The 14,330-nt window shown below is 35.8% G+C and overlaps 1 protein-coding gene across 1 annotated transcript in view; it reads left to right on the forward strand.

The window, feature by feature from the left end:
* LOC137497030 (uncharacterized) overlaps positions 1-14,330 on the forward strand; it is a 183,082-nt gene that overhangs the window by 85,959 nt on the left and 82,793 nt on the right. Inside the window, exons 34-39 of the mRNA XM_068225510.1 lie at positions 2,823-2,966; positions 3,072-3,220; positions 8,168-8,294; positions 10,853-11,053; positions 11,680-11,907; positions 13,924-14,057. Coding sequence (XP_068081611.1) covers positions 2,823-2,966; positions 3,072-3,220; positions 8,168-8,294; positions 10,853-11,053; positions 11,680-11,907; positions 13,924-14,057 — 983 coding nt within the window. The remainder of the gene's footprint in view (positions 1-2,822; positions 2,967-3,071; positions 3,221-8,167; positions 8,295-10,852; positions 11,054-11,679; positions 11,908-13,923; positions 14,058-14,330) is intronic.

Below are 14,330 nucleotides of genomic sequence, written 5' to 3' on the forward strand. Positions count from 1 at the left end.
TATCAGAATATGAGGTATATGGCATTATTCTTCATGTTAATTATGTTATAATAAAATTAATATTTATTTCTCTATCAGTTATGTAATCATTCAAACAGATATTCTCCACTTACAGTAATGATGAGATATTCCTTCAAAATTTAGGGAGATTTCATAGTTCCTACTCTGTTTGTTTTTTGGTAGTTATGATAAGAGTGACAACAACAAAAATCCTACACTTGCCAAAATACCATTCGGTGGTAACAAGCTTAATTTCTAAACTTTGGCCTACTGTGAGCCATGGGAAACAACTGGTTTGCTTGTTAGTTTTTTCTTCTCCTCCCAGAATTTCTTTTCGCTGAGATACCTCCTGCTTTCCTCCAACCAGATTATCTTGGCCTTTTGACTTTAGTTTTTCCTGGCACCCCTTAAAATTGTTAATTTTAGTTCGAAACATATCGCTTTAGAATCAATCCCAACTTCTACCATGTTCTTGCTTGTTTCTGCGACACATCTGTTCTCACTCATTCTTGTGAGCTGGCCATAAATCTTGGTCTTCTCTTGTGCATTGTGTCTGTAATCTTCTCTGTATGTATGTATAGATAATTTTTCTCCTCCTCTGTGTACCATTCTCTCCCTTTACCAGTCCAAGGATCTTCCTTAAGATTTTTCCTTTCTTCTCAAATTCTTTCATTTCCCCTTTCCTGTCAAGTATTGGATATTCTGAACCATAGAGTCCTTCTGGCTTGAAATTGTGGTGTAATGTCTTATCATTGCTTTATAAGATATTGCATTCTTGTTATACTTACTCTGTACCAATCTGTATGCTTGTTTTATCTTGATTCTTTCTTTATTTGCTTCTTTATCAAGCCCATTCATCTGTAGCCATTCAGCGAGATTAATGTGTCCATTCGCTTGATTTTTCCAAACTTTGTTTCCATATGTTTTTCTCCAACATGTCAGTATTCCATGCACTCTGTTTTATCGTAGGAAATCATGAGTCCTGCTTTTTCTGAAATTTCATTTCTTCAGACATTATTCAAGCTTCCTTTTTAACTTTTGCTAACAGTGCCAGGTAATGAGCAAGAGTTAGTCATTCCTCCTTTAACCTCTGCCTCTTTAGACTAAAAGAGATTCCCTGTATTTTTTTTTTTTATTACTTTCTTCCTTCTTATTTTATTTTTCAGGACAGTGTTAAACAAAATTGGTGGCAATCTGGTTTTCTGCCTGACTCCTGTCTTAATCCCAAACGGCTTCAAAATTTCTTCCCAAAATTTAACTTTTGATACAGTTCCTGTTAATGTTTGCTTTAGTATTTCCCTGGTCTTTCTTTTTAATTCCAGTAGGTTTAGCTGTTGGTTAGAAGGACTACGTCCTATCTCAGTAAATGTGAAAATGAAAACCTACAACCTGTTTTCCAGTCATTGACCGGGTCAGGGATGTAATGAATGAAGCAGATATAGGCTGTTAGTACGATGGGGTCGCCACTCCCAAAGTGCCTGGTCTTTCTATCTACCCAAAATTCTTCCAGAATAAAGAAGAGTGCCTGTTGATCAGTTGAATCATAGGCCTTTCTGAAATCAACAAATACAACTATTTTTTCCTGTTATAATTCTTAGTCTCAGTATGCTTTCGAGACTAAATATCTGTTCTGCACATGATCTTCCCTTTCTGCAGCATTCTTGATATTCACCTATTTGATTATCCAACTATTCTTTTACTAAAGCCTTGGAAGCAGACCTGGCCAACAGCTGGAAACTGCAAATAATGATGACAGTTAAAGCCTTAGAAAGCACTTTATATGAAGCTGGTAAAGTGATATTCATTGGTAGTTGTTTATGTTGGTGCGGTCTCTCTTCTTATGGAGTGGCTGTATAAGGGTGTATTTCCAGTCTCCGGGGATTATTTCTTTTTCCCAGATATTGCAGATCAGTCAGTGTGAGTTCTCTGCTGCCTGTGATTTTCCACATCTCAGATACTATTCCACCTTCCCTGGTTGCTTGATAGTTTTTCAGTACTTTGATGATTTAATTTATTTTCATGAGAGATGATTTTGACTGTGGGTTTGCTTTTGGTGGTCCCTGGCAGTTTAGAAAGGTTATGAAATAGTTGGTCAAAAGCTGGCAGTTCTCCTTGTTGCTTTAGGCTGAAGTGTCTTCCTTTGTTTTAAAGCATGAAGTTGGAGGCTGATATTGCTGTAGTTCTTCCTTGAAATCTTCTTCTTGCAACATTTTCTTAAAGGTTTTTGTCATACTTCCTCCCTTTCCACTTACGATCTTCACAGTGGTTTTTTTTTTTTTTTTTTTTTTTTTTTTTTTTTAAGTCATTCCATTTTCCTTTGATTTGGTTTGGTTTGGTTTTCATCTCTTCCAGGCCTTTAGCCTCTCAGCAAGGACATTGCATTGTTTGTTCCACTAACTGTTTTTCCTTTTTCATTCCGTTTTTGGTTGCGTTTGTAAGTGACTCCCTGATTTCTTCCCAGCAGTTCATCTTCAATTTTGAGAGGTTTTTGTGATATTTTTGTTTCATTTGAGCATTTCTGTCTTTATCCTCGGTTTCCTTCCAGCTCTATTTTAAGGTCTATCTTGCTGAAATTTTACTTTAATCTCCATTAAATGGTGGTCCATGATAATATTTAAACTTTTCCTCACTTAAACATTCAGGGTCTCTCTTTTATTTCAGATTGTTATTGCATCATGGTCTCTCTCAGTATTAGTATAAACTCATTATTTTTGTGCTTGTAGTCAAGCTGAATGAATCCTGTTTATTCTGCTTATTTGCATGAGATTACAGTTTCTGTAAGATACTGCAGATGTTTACAAGTAATTCACATTTCTTTGAAGGTCATGGAATTCAGTGCTTCTGTCCTGCGGGATTTTCTGGTCGGCGCTGTGAAATCGATATTGATGAATGTTCCTCCCAGCCATGTTATAATGGGGCCACTTGTATTGATTTACCTCAAGGATATCGTTGCCAATGTCCTTCAGGTAAGACAACTTTGTATTAACTTATCTGGTAACTTGTAGTTACAAAATATTAGAAATGATCCATAGAATCCATGCTGTATGTTTTAAATAAATAACAACTTTCAGGTTATAGTGGAATAAACTGCCAAGAGGAAAGATCAGACTGTCGAAATGATACCTGTCCAGAAAGAGCCATGTGTAAGGATGAGCCTGGAATCAACAATTTTACTTGTTTGTGTAGATCAGGCTATACAGGAGTAGACTGTGACATAACGGTACGTATGCAGAATTATTCTCCACCACATTATTTATAAAACAGAGTGAAGTATCACAAAACAGAATGGCCCAGTTTATTCAACCTCAATTAACATTTAACTGCATGTTAAAAAAATAATTTAACAGTGAACTTAACTAAATCAGCATTTAATTAACATTGGTTAAGACTAACAATCTGTTAAACTCTCAGTTAACTTAACTGCTCAGGTTCAAGCAGTTAAATTCTCTGTTAGCTCAAAATATGGCAGGAAAATTAGATACAGAACTTCTATATATTGTATATTTGTAATATGATAGGCCTTTTCCAGAAATAATTAGAAACAGAAGAGATGATCTTCACACAGTTGTTTCAGCTGCTTGATCATACGCTGGTTAACATCAGTATGCACATTGAATTCACTACAAATTTTCTGTCAAGCGTCACTTTCTGTTTTGATACGGATCCATTAGTTTGCTTATTTTCTATAATAGGAAATAATTTCTGGCTTTTCTCACATGTTTTCATATTGGTCTATAGAGCAACAAAAAATTCATGGTCAAGACAAAAAGTTCTAATAAATGTTGACTTCACGTGCCTTGGTTTACAGGTATATTCAAACAGAAGCGCATGGGAGCGCGCTCAAAAACTGCATGGTTCTGCCACTGCCTTCTAGATTCTCACTGATTGTGACTCTTGTGAGAGTTAACGCTGTGTTAGCTAACAGTTCCCCGGAAATGTATGGATAAACACAAGAATACTAACATGCAGCTAAATTTTTAACGCTAATTAACAAACAGTGCATCAGTATTCTTTTAACTGAGATTGAATAAACTTAGCCTATATCTAATTAAATAGGTTGTTATTAGATTTCAATATGTTTCTTTCTCTGTATGTATTACCACAACATATATTACCTCATTACTGCAATTGGTTTTCACCTGCATTTTCCACATCTGTGTAAAGATAGCAGTAATGGAAAGGAACAAACAAGTGACAAATAAAGTCATACATAAGAGAGATAGGAAAAAGAATATGAACACATAATAGGACCAACATAATGGGACAAACATGGAAACACAAAAGAATAGGGCAATCTATGAACATGTGGAAATTGTCTTCTTATCAATCCCATTTGTTCTCAGCTGAGCTTGTTTCTGCTTCTCAGTTTCATCAGGAGGGTAAGGAGTAAGACTTGGGAGTAAAAAGATGAGCTGCTTGACCAAGCGGTGTGTTCCGAGCTATCGGTGGAGAGAACACGTGGAATGACATTAGTAGACGAATAAACTTGAGTGGAGCTTTTAAAGGTAGGGAGAATCATAATATGAAGACAAAATTGGAATTCAAGAGGATAAATTGGGGCAAATATTCATTTATAGGAAGAGGAATTGGTGATTAGAGTAATTCCCAAGGTCTTTGAAATCATGTAAGGAAAGACCAGGTGGACAATTGATAGGAAATCTGCTACCTGTAAGATAGCCCTAAATGCAAATCAATGATGATTGATTGATGTAAGCCTTAACACTCATCATAGAGCCACTTTGATAGATCTTCAGTCTTGTGAGAAGTGTGGGATAAGAAGAAAACTGGATGGAAACAGGAAAAGGGAAGAGACAAAAATATATAGATGAATACAAGTGGTAAACGACCGGGTACAACTCTCCTGTTCAAGCTTGGAAGCAGAAATGAATCCAACATGGACATCTGAGCCCAAACTTAGAAACACTTTGGTAATACTACTCTTTTGTCAGAAGTCTTTGGATATTTTCCATTTCTTGAATCAAGTAATCCTGGTGAGAGTGCCATACTCTGGAACCATACTCTAATTGTGGTCTTACCAGAGAATGCCCTCTCCTTTACATCCTCACTACAACCCCTAAAGGGCCAATGACCTAGATGTTAGGCTGCTTTAAACAACAAGCATCACAACCCTTAAATACCCTCATAACCATATGAAGAGATTTGTAACATTTATTTACAATTTACAATCCCATTTCTGTGATTATCCCAATGAAGACTTTTTCTTATATTAACATTTAGGTACTTACAATGATCCCTATTAGGAACTTTCACCCCATCAATGCAGTAATTAAAATTGACAGCACTTTTCCTCTTTGTGAAACTCGTAACCAGACTTTCCATCCCATTTACCATCATATCATTGCATGGGCGCCCATATGACAGTTTCTAGAGGACCAGGGGGTACGTAGTAATTTTAATATTTTGGAAGAAAAATGGCGATTTTAATTCTGCGGTAGAATAACCCACGGTATCCCCTGCCTGTTGGTGGTGGACGGTACTACCTCTTTTACGTAATACTGACTTTTAAATCATTTTCTTGAAAGGAAAACACGTGACTACACTAGATTTTTGCCTTTCCCTGAGAGCTAGAGGGGGGCTGCTGCCCCACCTTGCCCCCGGGTATGGGCGCCCTTGTACCATTGCCTGCTGTCCATCTCACAACATTGTCAAGGTTTTTTTGAAGTTGCTCACAGTAAATAAGATATAATTCTCTATATACTGAAACATCATCTGCAAAAGCCTTATCTATGTATCCACTTCTTTATTCATATCAATTATATATCTAAGAAAACATAAAGACCCAATAATACTGCCTTGAGGAATTCCCCTCTTAATGATTAGGGAACCAGATAATGCTTCACCTACTCTAAATCTCTGAGTTCTATTTTCTAAAAATAAAGCCACCAATTCATTCACTTTTCTGTCTGGTCCAATTGCACTCATTTTTGTCACTAGTCTCCCATGATCTATCCTGTCAAGAGCCTTATATTGGTCAATAGCAATACAGTCCATTTGACCTCCTGAATCTAAAATATCTGCTATATCCTGCTGGAATCCTACAAGTTGAGCTTCAATGAAGCAACTTTTCTGAAACCCAAACTACCTTCTATCAAACCAGGCGGTAATTTTGCAAACATATCTGATATAATCATAATGAATGCTTTCTCAGACTTTATAAATAACACTTGTCAAGCTGACTGGTCCATAATTATCGACTTTATGCTTATTACCGTGTAATTTGTACACAGGGGCTACTATAGCAACTCTGCATTCATTTGGTATCACTCCTTCATGCAAACAGTAATTAAATCAGCACTTCAGATATGGTACTATATACCTTTAGAAATCCCATCAATTCAAGCTGCTTTTCTAGTTTTCAACTATAATATATTATTGTAAATATCTGTTTTCTTAGGTGAATTTCAGTACTTCATTAGTATTAGTCATCTCCTTTACCTGTACATTATCCTTGTAACCAACAATCTTAACATACTGCTGACTGAATACTTCTGCCTTCTGTAAATTATCACATATACACTCCTCTTGTTTATTAATGATTCCTGGAATGTCCATTTTGGGACCCTTTTCACTTATACATACCCTTCAATTTTTTGCTAAAATTTGTATGACTGCCAATTATGCTTGCCATCATGTTATCCTTAGCTGACACCTGTGCTAGATTCAAATTCCTAGTATGTTCCTTAAATTTCTCCTTAATTCCACAACCCTGTATAACTCAATTTCTTTCTAAGAATTGATGCCTCTCATTACGTTTGATCACAAGACACGCAGCAAAAATATAACACTTCAGTCAAATAATTATCGAAATTACTTTTATTTCATCCTATAGATGCATATTATTCAAATCATTATTATTAGATTATATCTCCAAATATCAGTTAAAAAAGGGTATTAATTAAGGATGAATTTCTAAGATCTGTTACTGTGAGGTTTTATAAGTTATAGAAGATATGACCTAGATTTACAAACATGAAATAAATCACTCTCAAAGTGAGTGTAATAGTCATGTACATTTTAGTTATTTACTAAGGCAGATGGACAAGGTGTAATTTAGATTGATTATTATTAGTTTCAAAGATCCTCCTATAATACTTAATTAGAAAATTTAAATATCACATTTAACTTGGAAGATAATATTCTGAAGAAATAATATGGTGTTCAAACTCGACCATGTGCTTGACATTACTTGATTTTACATCAAACAGATGATCAAATTTTCTAATTTTTACAAATAATAAATTAATGAGTTGACTTATATTATTTTCCTGTGTTGTACTGGAGGATGATTGTCCATGGGATTGACGATCAAATTTCTTCACATCCTGGTTCCTGCCAATGTCGGTCCTCCCTTCTAAGTTCATGGCACTGGCTCCAAAATTGGTAGCGAAATCCATGTTAAATCTCCAACATCCCATATTGAAAAACAATGAAATGTCCAGTTCTTCTTCAAAATGTAGTAGATCCTTCACTTGTGGAAGTAATCTTCTTGATATATATGAAAATTGTAAAGTAAATTTTAGTGCTGGTCCAAAAAAAATTGTAAGCCATGTGCCAAAATCAAACAATACGTAAGTTATGCTCAGCTCGGTGAAGTTTCTCAATCTGGGTTGATGTCTTGAAACAGATAGAAGTTGGTCAGCTGATGTCCTCATAGTAAATGAGAACGAATGTAATATCACACATTTATTTGTGCAAGGTGTCAGGTCACATGATCTCATGAGATCCTTTTTAGCAACAATAAGAAAGAGAAGAGACCAATTAATTGACCATCTCTATAGGCACAATGATTTCATAGTTAATGTCATGGAAGGAATGATTCAAGGTAAAAGAGGAAGAGGAAAACCTAGACTGCAATATGCAAGACAGATCAGAGATGACGTAGGAGCAGGCTCATATGTGGAAATGAAGAGATTAGCGGATTACAGAGAAGAGTGGAGAAGACGAATTGCTGCCAACCAATCTTAGGATTGAGAATTAAGAGAGAGAATGATAATGGTGGAAAAAAGATGCAATATTATGTTATGGTTGTTTTGTAATCTTTTTCAGTAAATATTAACTTCCATGCAATTTTGAAAAAGACCTTGTATTCTAATTTCACTGTATTTGATGAACATCAATTATTAATTTGTTAATATTATTCCTATAGATCAATCCATGTACAGCAAATGGAAATCCTTGTGCAAATGGTGCAACATGTGTTGCTCTACAGCAAGGTCGTTTCAAATGTGAATGTCTACCAGGCTGGGAAGGACAGAACTGTGAAATAAATACAGGTATGATTTCTATGTATATTATTACAAGGGAATTTTGTGCAATTCCTGAAAGGATCTTGGAAAGAAAAGAGAAGAAGTTGAGAGACAGTTATTATATATTGTTGAAAAATAATATTTATGTAATATACTGACTTTCTTGCCTTACGAGACTTCAGTTTTATATTTCAAATAATATGAGACTACATATAGGCTCGAATTTCTGTCTGTTCATTATTGCTGTTGTTTATGCTAGCATTAATTCTTTGTCTGTATCTGACTTTAATGTGGACAATGTCCTGCATGATTTAGCTTGTTTTCAATTTATAAGTACTATACTGTAATGGAAATGGAGCAAAAGAAGTGATTAAATATAAATCAACAGAGAAAGGAACTTAGGAAGGAAGTTAGGATGTCATTGTCTTTTCTTTCTCCCTTTGCTCACACCAGCCTTTCATTATAATTTTCCTTGAGGGTGTTTCTAACCTCCTTCCTAGCTTCCTGTCTTTGATAATACCTAATCTGTCATTATTACTGTTACATATTATAATAACAATTTATTTTTCCTATTGGTTTAATGTCGCACTACCACATCAAAGGTTTTCGGTGATGCAAGGCTGGGAAAGGACTAGCACAGGGAAGGTATCATCCATGATCTTAATTAAGGTACAGCCTGGTATGAAATTGGGAAACCATGGAAACTATCTTCAGGGATGCTGTCAGTGGGATTCCAACTCATCATCTCCCAGAGGCAACCTCACAGCTACGTGACCCTAACCGCATGATCAACTCACTTGGTACATAATAACAATATATGAAATACAGACTGGAAAAGAGAAATACAATTGTTAGATATGAATGAATATGTATTTATAGTAGGAATGTTAAATATACTATTCACATTGTCCACATTTTTCTCAAATTTGGGATTTTGATCTTCCTTGTCATAAATTCAATGCATCATGCCTGATTTTCATGGAGAAACATTTGGATCTCCTGAGGCAGCAGCTATTTTTCCACCCAAACTAGTCTTCAGAAAACTGCTGTCTGGTGGATGGTATCACAAAGGCATGGTAGTGTTACAAAGAAGAAATAACTTTGTCATTACCAAAAAGTAAAATAGGACCTGCTATTAGTCCAGGGTACATGATTTTATGCCCAATAAATAATTTTCTCTTCCTTCTGCATTGTTCAGAATTTTAATTATTGTGTTATTCACCATTGCTTTGTTTACAACCTCTCTTTATCGGTCTAATACATCCAACATCAACATCCTCCAAAAATATGCCTTTCTGTCCGGCAAAATAGTGTTGTTCTTCCATCCTGGTTGCCTGGGTATGGTATCGGTTTTTTGTTGATTCAAAACTGTTTGCACTAAATAGCTTATATTAATTTTGGATAGACCTCCAGCCCAAGAACATATCCATGTTAAATTGGCTACAGCAGTTCTTTTTATGCCATCAATATTAGGATGTCCTGTCTTACAGATAATTTCCTCAAGTAATGACCACAATTTGTAATCCAAAGGATAGAGGTCTGGACTGCCAGATGGTCAATCAGCAGTCAGGAACATTTGCTTGCAACCATTCTTGAGTGTTCTTGGCCTTGTATGTTGGAGCAGAGTCCTGGTGAAACCTCCATTTCTGCCATATGAATGATGCTTAAAGGCCTTTCCAACAGAATATAGCACTGTAATTTGGTAAACTTCAGCAGGCATTTTGAGACATCTTTCTCGGAAAAATGAATGTCCAAAACACCATTGCAAGAAACTTCTTACTAACCTGTCAGTGATGCCGGATGGACTTTTAGAGCCCACTTTTTGAGCTTTGACTGTATGTGGGACATAGATATGGTCATTTTGACAGTTAAAGTGCTATTCAGTTGTGAAAAATTTCTCTTCAGTAAAATTAATTTTCTGATTACCATTTTGTGCATGCCACTTGACTAGCTTCTTATTCTTCACTTGTGCTGTTATGAAGTGCCTAGTACTACGATAAAGTACTTTCAGACCAAGGTCACATTTTAGCACCCAGGGCATTGTTTGTCTTGAAATATTAATTACTCTTTTGTTTTCACTCAGGACTGTGGCAAATTCTTGGTTTCGCAGCCTTTATGAGCTGTGGTATGCTTGCAGACCTCAAACAGCCCAAACAAGGGTAGTCAGATGTACCGTACTTGTGGTCCCTTTGTGGTCTCTTTGATGCATTAGATTGTTCAATAGACATTCTGCTGATGCCAAGCTACTTGCAGGTATCATGTCTGAAAGTTGTCTTCCTACCTTATGCAGCACTTTGTTGTGACAATTTTCTCAACTTCCTCATACTGTAATTATGAGACATCAGATTCAACGGAATCACTTTGGAGGTTAATTCAGTCTATATACAGCACCAGATAGTGTTGAGCTAAAATGGCTTAACTTGGCAGGTAGTTTGTAACAGTATTTATGACCAGATTAGGTATAAGTTTTCCATTTATCTCCCAAGTGTTCAATTTCCTTCCTGATGTTTGTATTTAATGTTTAGGAACTTGTAGTATTCTTTGGCAGGAAAGTTAACACCTTTTTTTAAAAATTTCCTAATTAGATGACTGTGCTGAACAACCTTGTTTACTGGGAGCAAATTGCACAGATCTCGTAGCAGACTTCAGTTGTGCCTGTCCTGCAGGCTTCACAGGCAAAAGGTGCCACCAGAAGATTGATCTGTGTAGTAACAACCCTTGTCAGCACGGAATTTGTGTTGACAAACTGTTTGAACACCAGTGTGTATGTAACCCAGGATGGACAGGTAAGATTTTAAATTAATTTTTGCATTTTGTACCTGTATGAAGTGCTAAGTGGAGATCATCATGTTCCAATCCAGGTCCTGTTGCCTTCTGCTGTTCTTAACTTGTTCCATCCATCATAATCTAGGTCTTCCATTGTCTCCCTTTCCTTTAATTTGTAATTCCATAGTTTGTTTTGGCATTCTTCCTCCTTTCATTTGTTTAATACATTCAAACCCTCTCAATTGACTCTGTTCGATTTTGTCACTCACCCCTGGCACCTGAATTTATTTCCTGTTTTTGCTTGCTCTGTTTCTTATTGTGTCCTGAAAGATACTTCTCAAAAATGTCTTCAGCCTGTATCCTATTTTCATCCATCTTTGTTATTGTTATTGACCAGATCTTGGCCACATAAATAATATTATATGCTTATTGTGTTATTTCCTAAGCAGAAATTAGTATAATTGTTTCTATACCAGATCCTTCCTGATTTCCATAAACTCTTAACCACCAGTTCTCTATTAATTTACTTGGTAAGTCACAACTTCAGTTTCATTCTCCTGATTTTTATTATGCCTTTTCTTTCTCATTATATGGTAGATAAATTCAAGGATCTCATTGGTTAATGCGTTCATATTCACTTTTATAGGTGGTGCCTGTGATGTGAACATCAATGACTGTTCTAGTACTCCATGTGAGAATGGTGGCCAGTGTATAGATTTAGTAGATGGCTTTAGCTGCACATGTGAGCCAGGATATACTGGCAAGCATTGTCAGCACACTGTTGATGACTGTGCTTCAGAACCATGCCAGAATGGAGCTTCATGTGTTGATATGTTAGATGGATTTGTATGCAAGTGTAGACCTGGATTTGTAGGTAAGTGAACTGGACCAAAATTTCAGTAATTTTTGAAGAAATAATGTATTCATTTTAAAATATGAACCAACATCTGTGGTAAAGATTAGAAGTGGAAAATAAAGGGAGTAAACCTGCTGAATTTCTATCATTGTTACACTAAATTTGATGAGACAGTTAATACAGTGTAAATTGAGAAATGTTCAAAATATGGTTTAATCATGCATTAAATTTCACAGTGCTGTCTCTGTTCTTTTTAAATGCTCATGTGTACCAGCTTCTTGTTTTCTGGTTTGAAACTTTGTAGTTAAGCATAGGAAATTCAAAGAAATAATTTGTATTATTTTTCGACAATATCAAGCAATTTCTGAAAATGTTCAACTATTTTAAAACTGGATATCATAAATTATGAGCAACATATAGATGCATGTTAATGCTAAGTTATCAGGTTAACAGATTGACGACGGGCACCAAATGGAGGCTGCTATCCCATGCAGACCGGATAGTTCAAGAAGACTAAAAGAAGGCTAAAATCAGCCCTGTATCCAGAAACTGAAAAAGAACTGGTAAAATATATAATTGGGTTGATAAATGATGACCATTGATTTTTACAAGATGCTATAGTTAAAGCCAGAGACTGCAAAGGAAAGCAACATAAGAATCTCAGATTTTAAATCATGCAGAGGGTGGCTGGTAGATTCATAAGAGAAACAATCTTTCCTTTCGAAGAAGGACATTTCTTTGCCAATGACTGGCAAAGGACCACAGATAGCAAAATTGGCATTTTGGATTCAAAATTAAATTCACATAATTTTTCCTCCACCTATGTTTTGAGGTTAAAAGAATGCTAAAAAGGAAGCGGAAAAGTTACGTGAGTAAATACGCCACTTACATCCATTTAAATTTCTCATTTTGTCCATTCATTGGAACTTGTTCAAACCTGAATCTCTCTTTCTTAATTATGCTAGTAACTGCCCAGTTAAACACACACACCAGATATCAGAATAGGCAAAGAAGCCATTAAGCGAAGAAATGAGTTTTGCTGGCTTGGAAGTCTGAATCGCACAAGATAATGGAAGTATATCAGAAGTTAAAAAAACACACACACCAGATATCAGAATAGGCAAAGAAGCCATTAAGCGAAGAAATGAGTTTTGCTGGCTTGGAAGTCTGAATCGCACAAGATAATGGAAGTATATCAGAAGTTAAAAGGACCGTAATGGCTAAGAAAATTCTCCAAGGAAGGAGTTGTTGACTAACAAGCAAGGCCTTCATGAAAATGTTTGTTTGTAGCCTGCTTCTCTATGGGAGTGAAAGCTGGACATTGAACAAACAAGGAAAAGTTTTTTCGAGAAGTAGATGAATGATATGGAGGAGAAGGAATCAAATAAGCTAGACAGAAAAGAAAATCTATAATGAAGTACCTGCTGCAAGAAGCAGAAGAAAGAAGCAGCCTCATTAGTGAAATCAAGAGAAAGAAGATAAAGTTCATTGGTCGCATCATACAGCATAACAACTTCCTCTGCAAATCTTTGAGGGAAGTGCGGCTGGGAAGAGAGGAAGAGGATGACCAAGAGAGAGCTTTTTTAGCAACTTTCTCTACAGGATGAGTTGTAGATCTTACTCAAGCTGAAATGATTAGCTTCAGGATAGAAACCTACAGCTGTATTGAAAAGGCTTCGCTTTTAGAGTTTGATGGTGATCTGCTTTAGGAAAATTTGTGTAACTGTATTATATAAATGTACAGAACGTGATTGTAAAATAATTTTTTATTCCCATGCTGCTTCACTGATTTCTCCTCCTCCACCCCCTCTTGTGCCTTGCAACAATTCATTTTCTATTTAATATTTGTGTTTTTATTTATCACCTGTGTTCTGTATCTGAAGTCCAGGAAGTAAACGTTCTTATACGTTTTAGTTGACTCCCATCTAATAAAAAGTTAATATTACATTTACATGAATACAGTGCCTTAATTTATTATAAAAATACTTCCATTGTCTGTATGTGATGTATTTTGAAATTCCTCTTATTTAACAGGTCTCCAGTGTGAAACAGAGATTAATGAGTGTTTGAGCGAACCGTGCAATGCTGAAGGTACAGACAAGTGTATTGACCTGGATAACAAGTTTATGTGCCAGTGCCGAGAGGGCTTCACTGGCTCACTGTGTGAGGTAAGTTTAATAGCCAACGAATAGAGTAGAATAATTTTATTGTATATATATATATATATAGCAGTAGTAATGCTACCCGCCAGTCTGCTTCACGCAGCCAACGCTAGCAGTCATCTCATACCAGTCCCAGGGGATTCAAACTCTATTTTGCTCTCTCTTGTAAGGATCGCTAAAACTCTCCCCACATTCAAGTTTCATCACTACTCTTTAATGAGTTTATTATACAAAATTCCAATTTTATTTGCTAGCGTGTATATATTGACTAGCTTAACT

This window comes from Anabrus simplex, chromosome 1 (genome assembly GCF_040414725.1).
Source record: "Anabrus simplex isolate iqAnaSimp1 chromosome 1, ASM4041472v1, whole genome shotgun sequence".
NCBI classification, from domain to species: domain Eukaryota; kingdom Metazoa; phylum Arthropoda; class Insecta; order Orthoptera; family Tettigoniidae; genus Anabrus; species Anabrus simplex.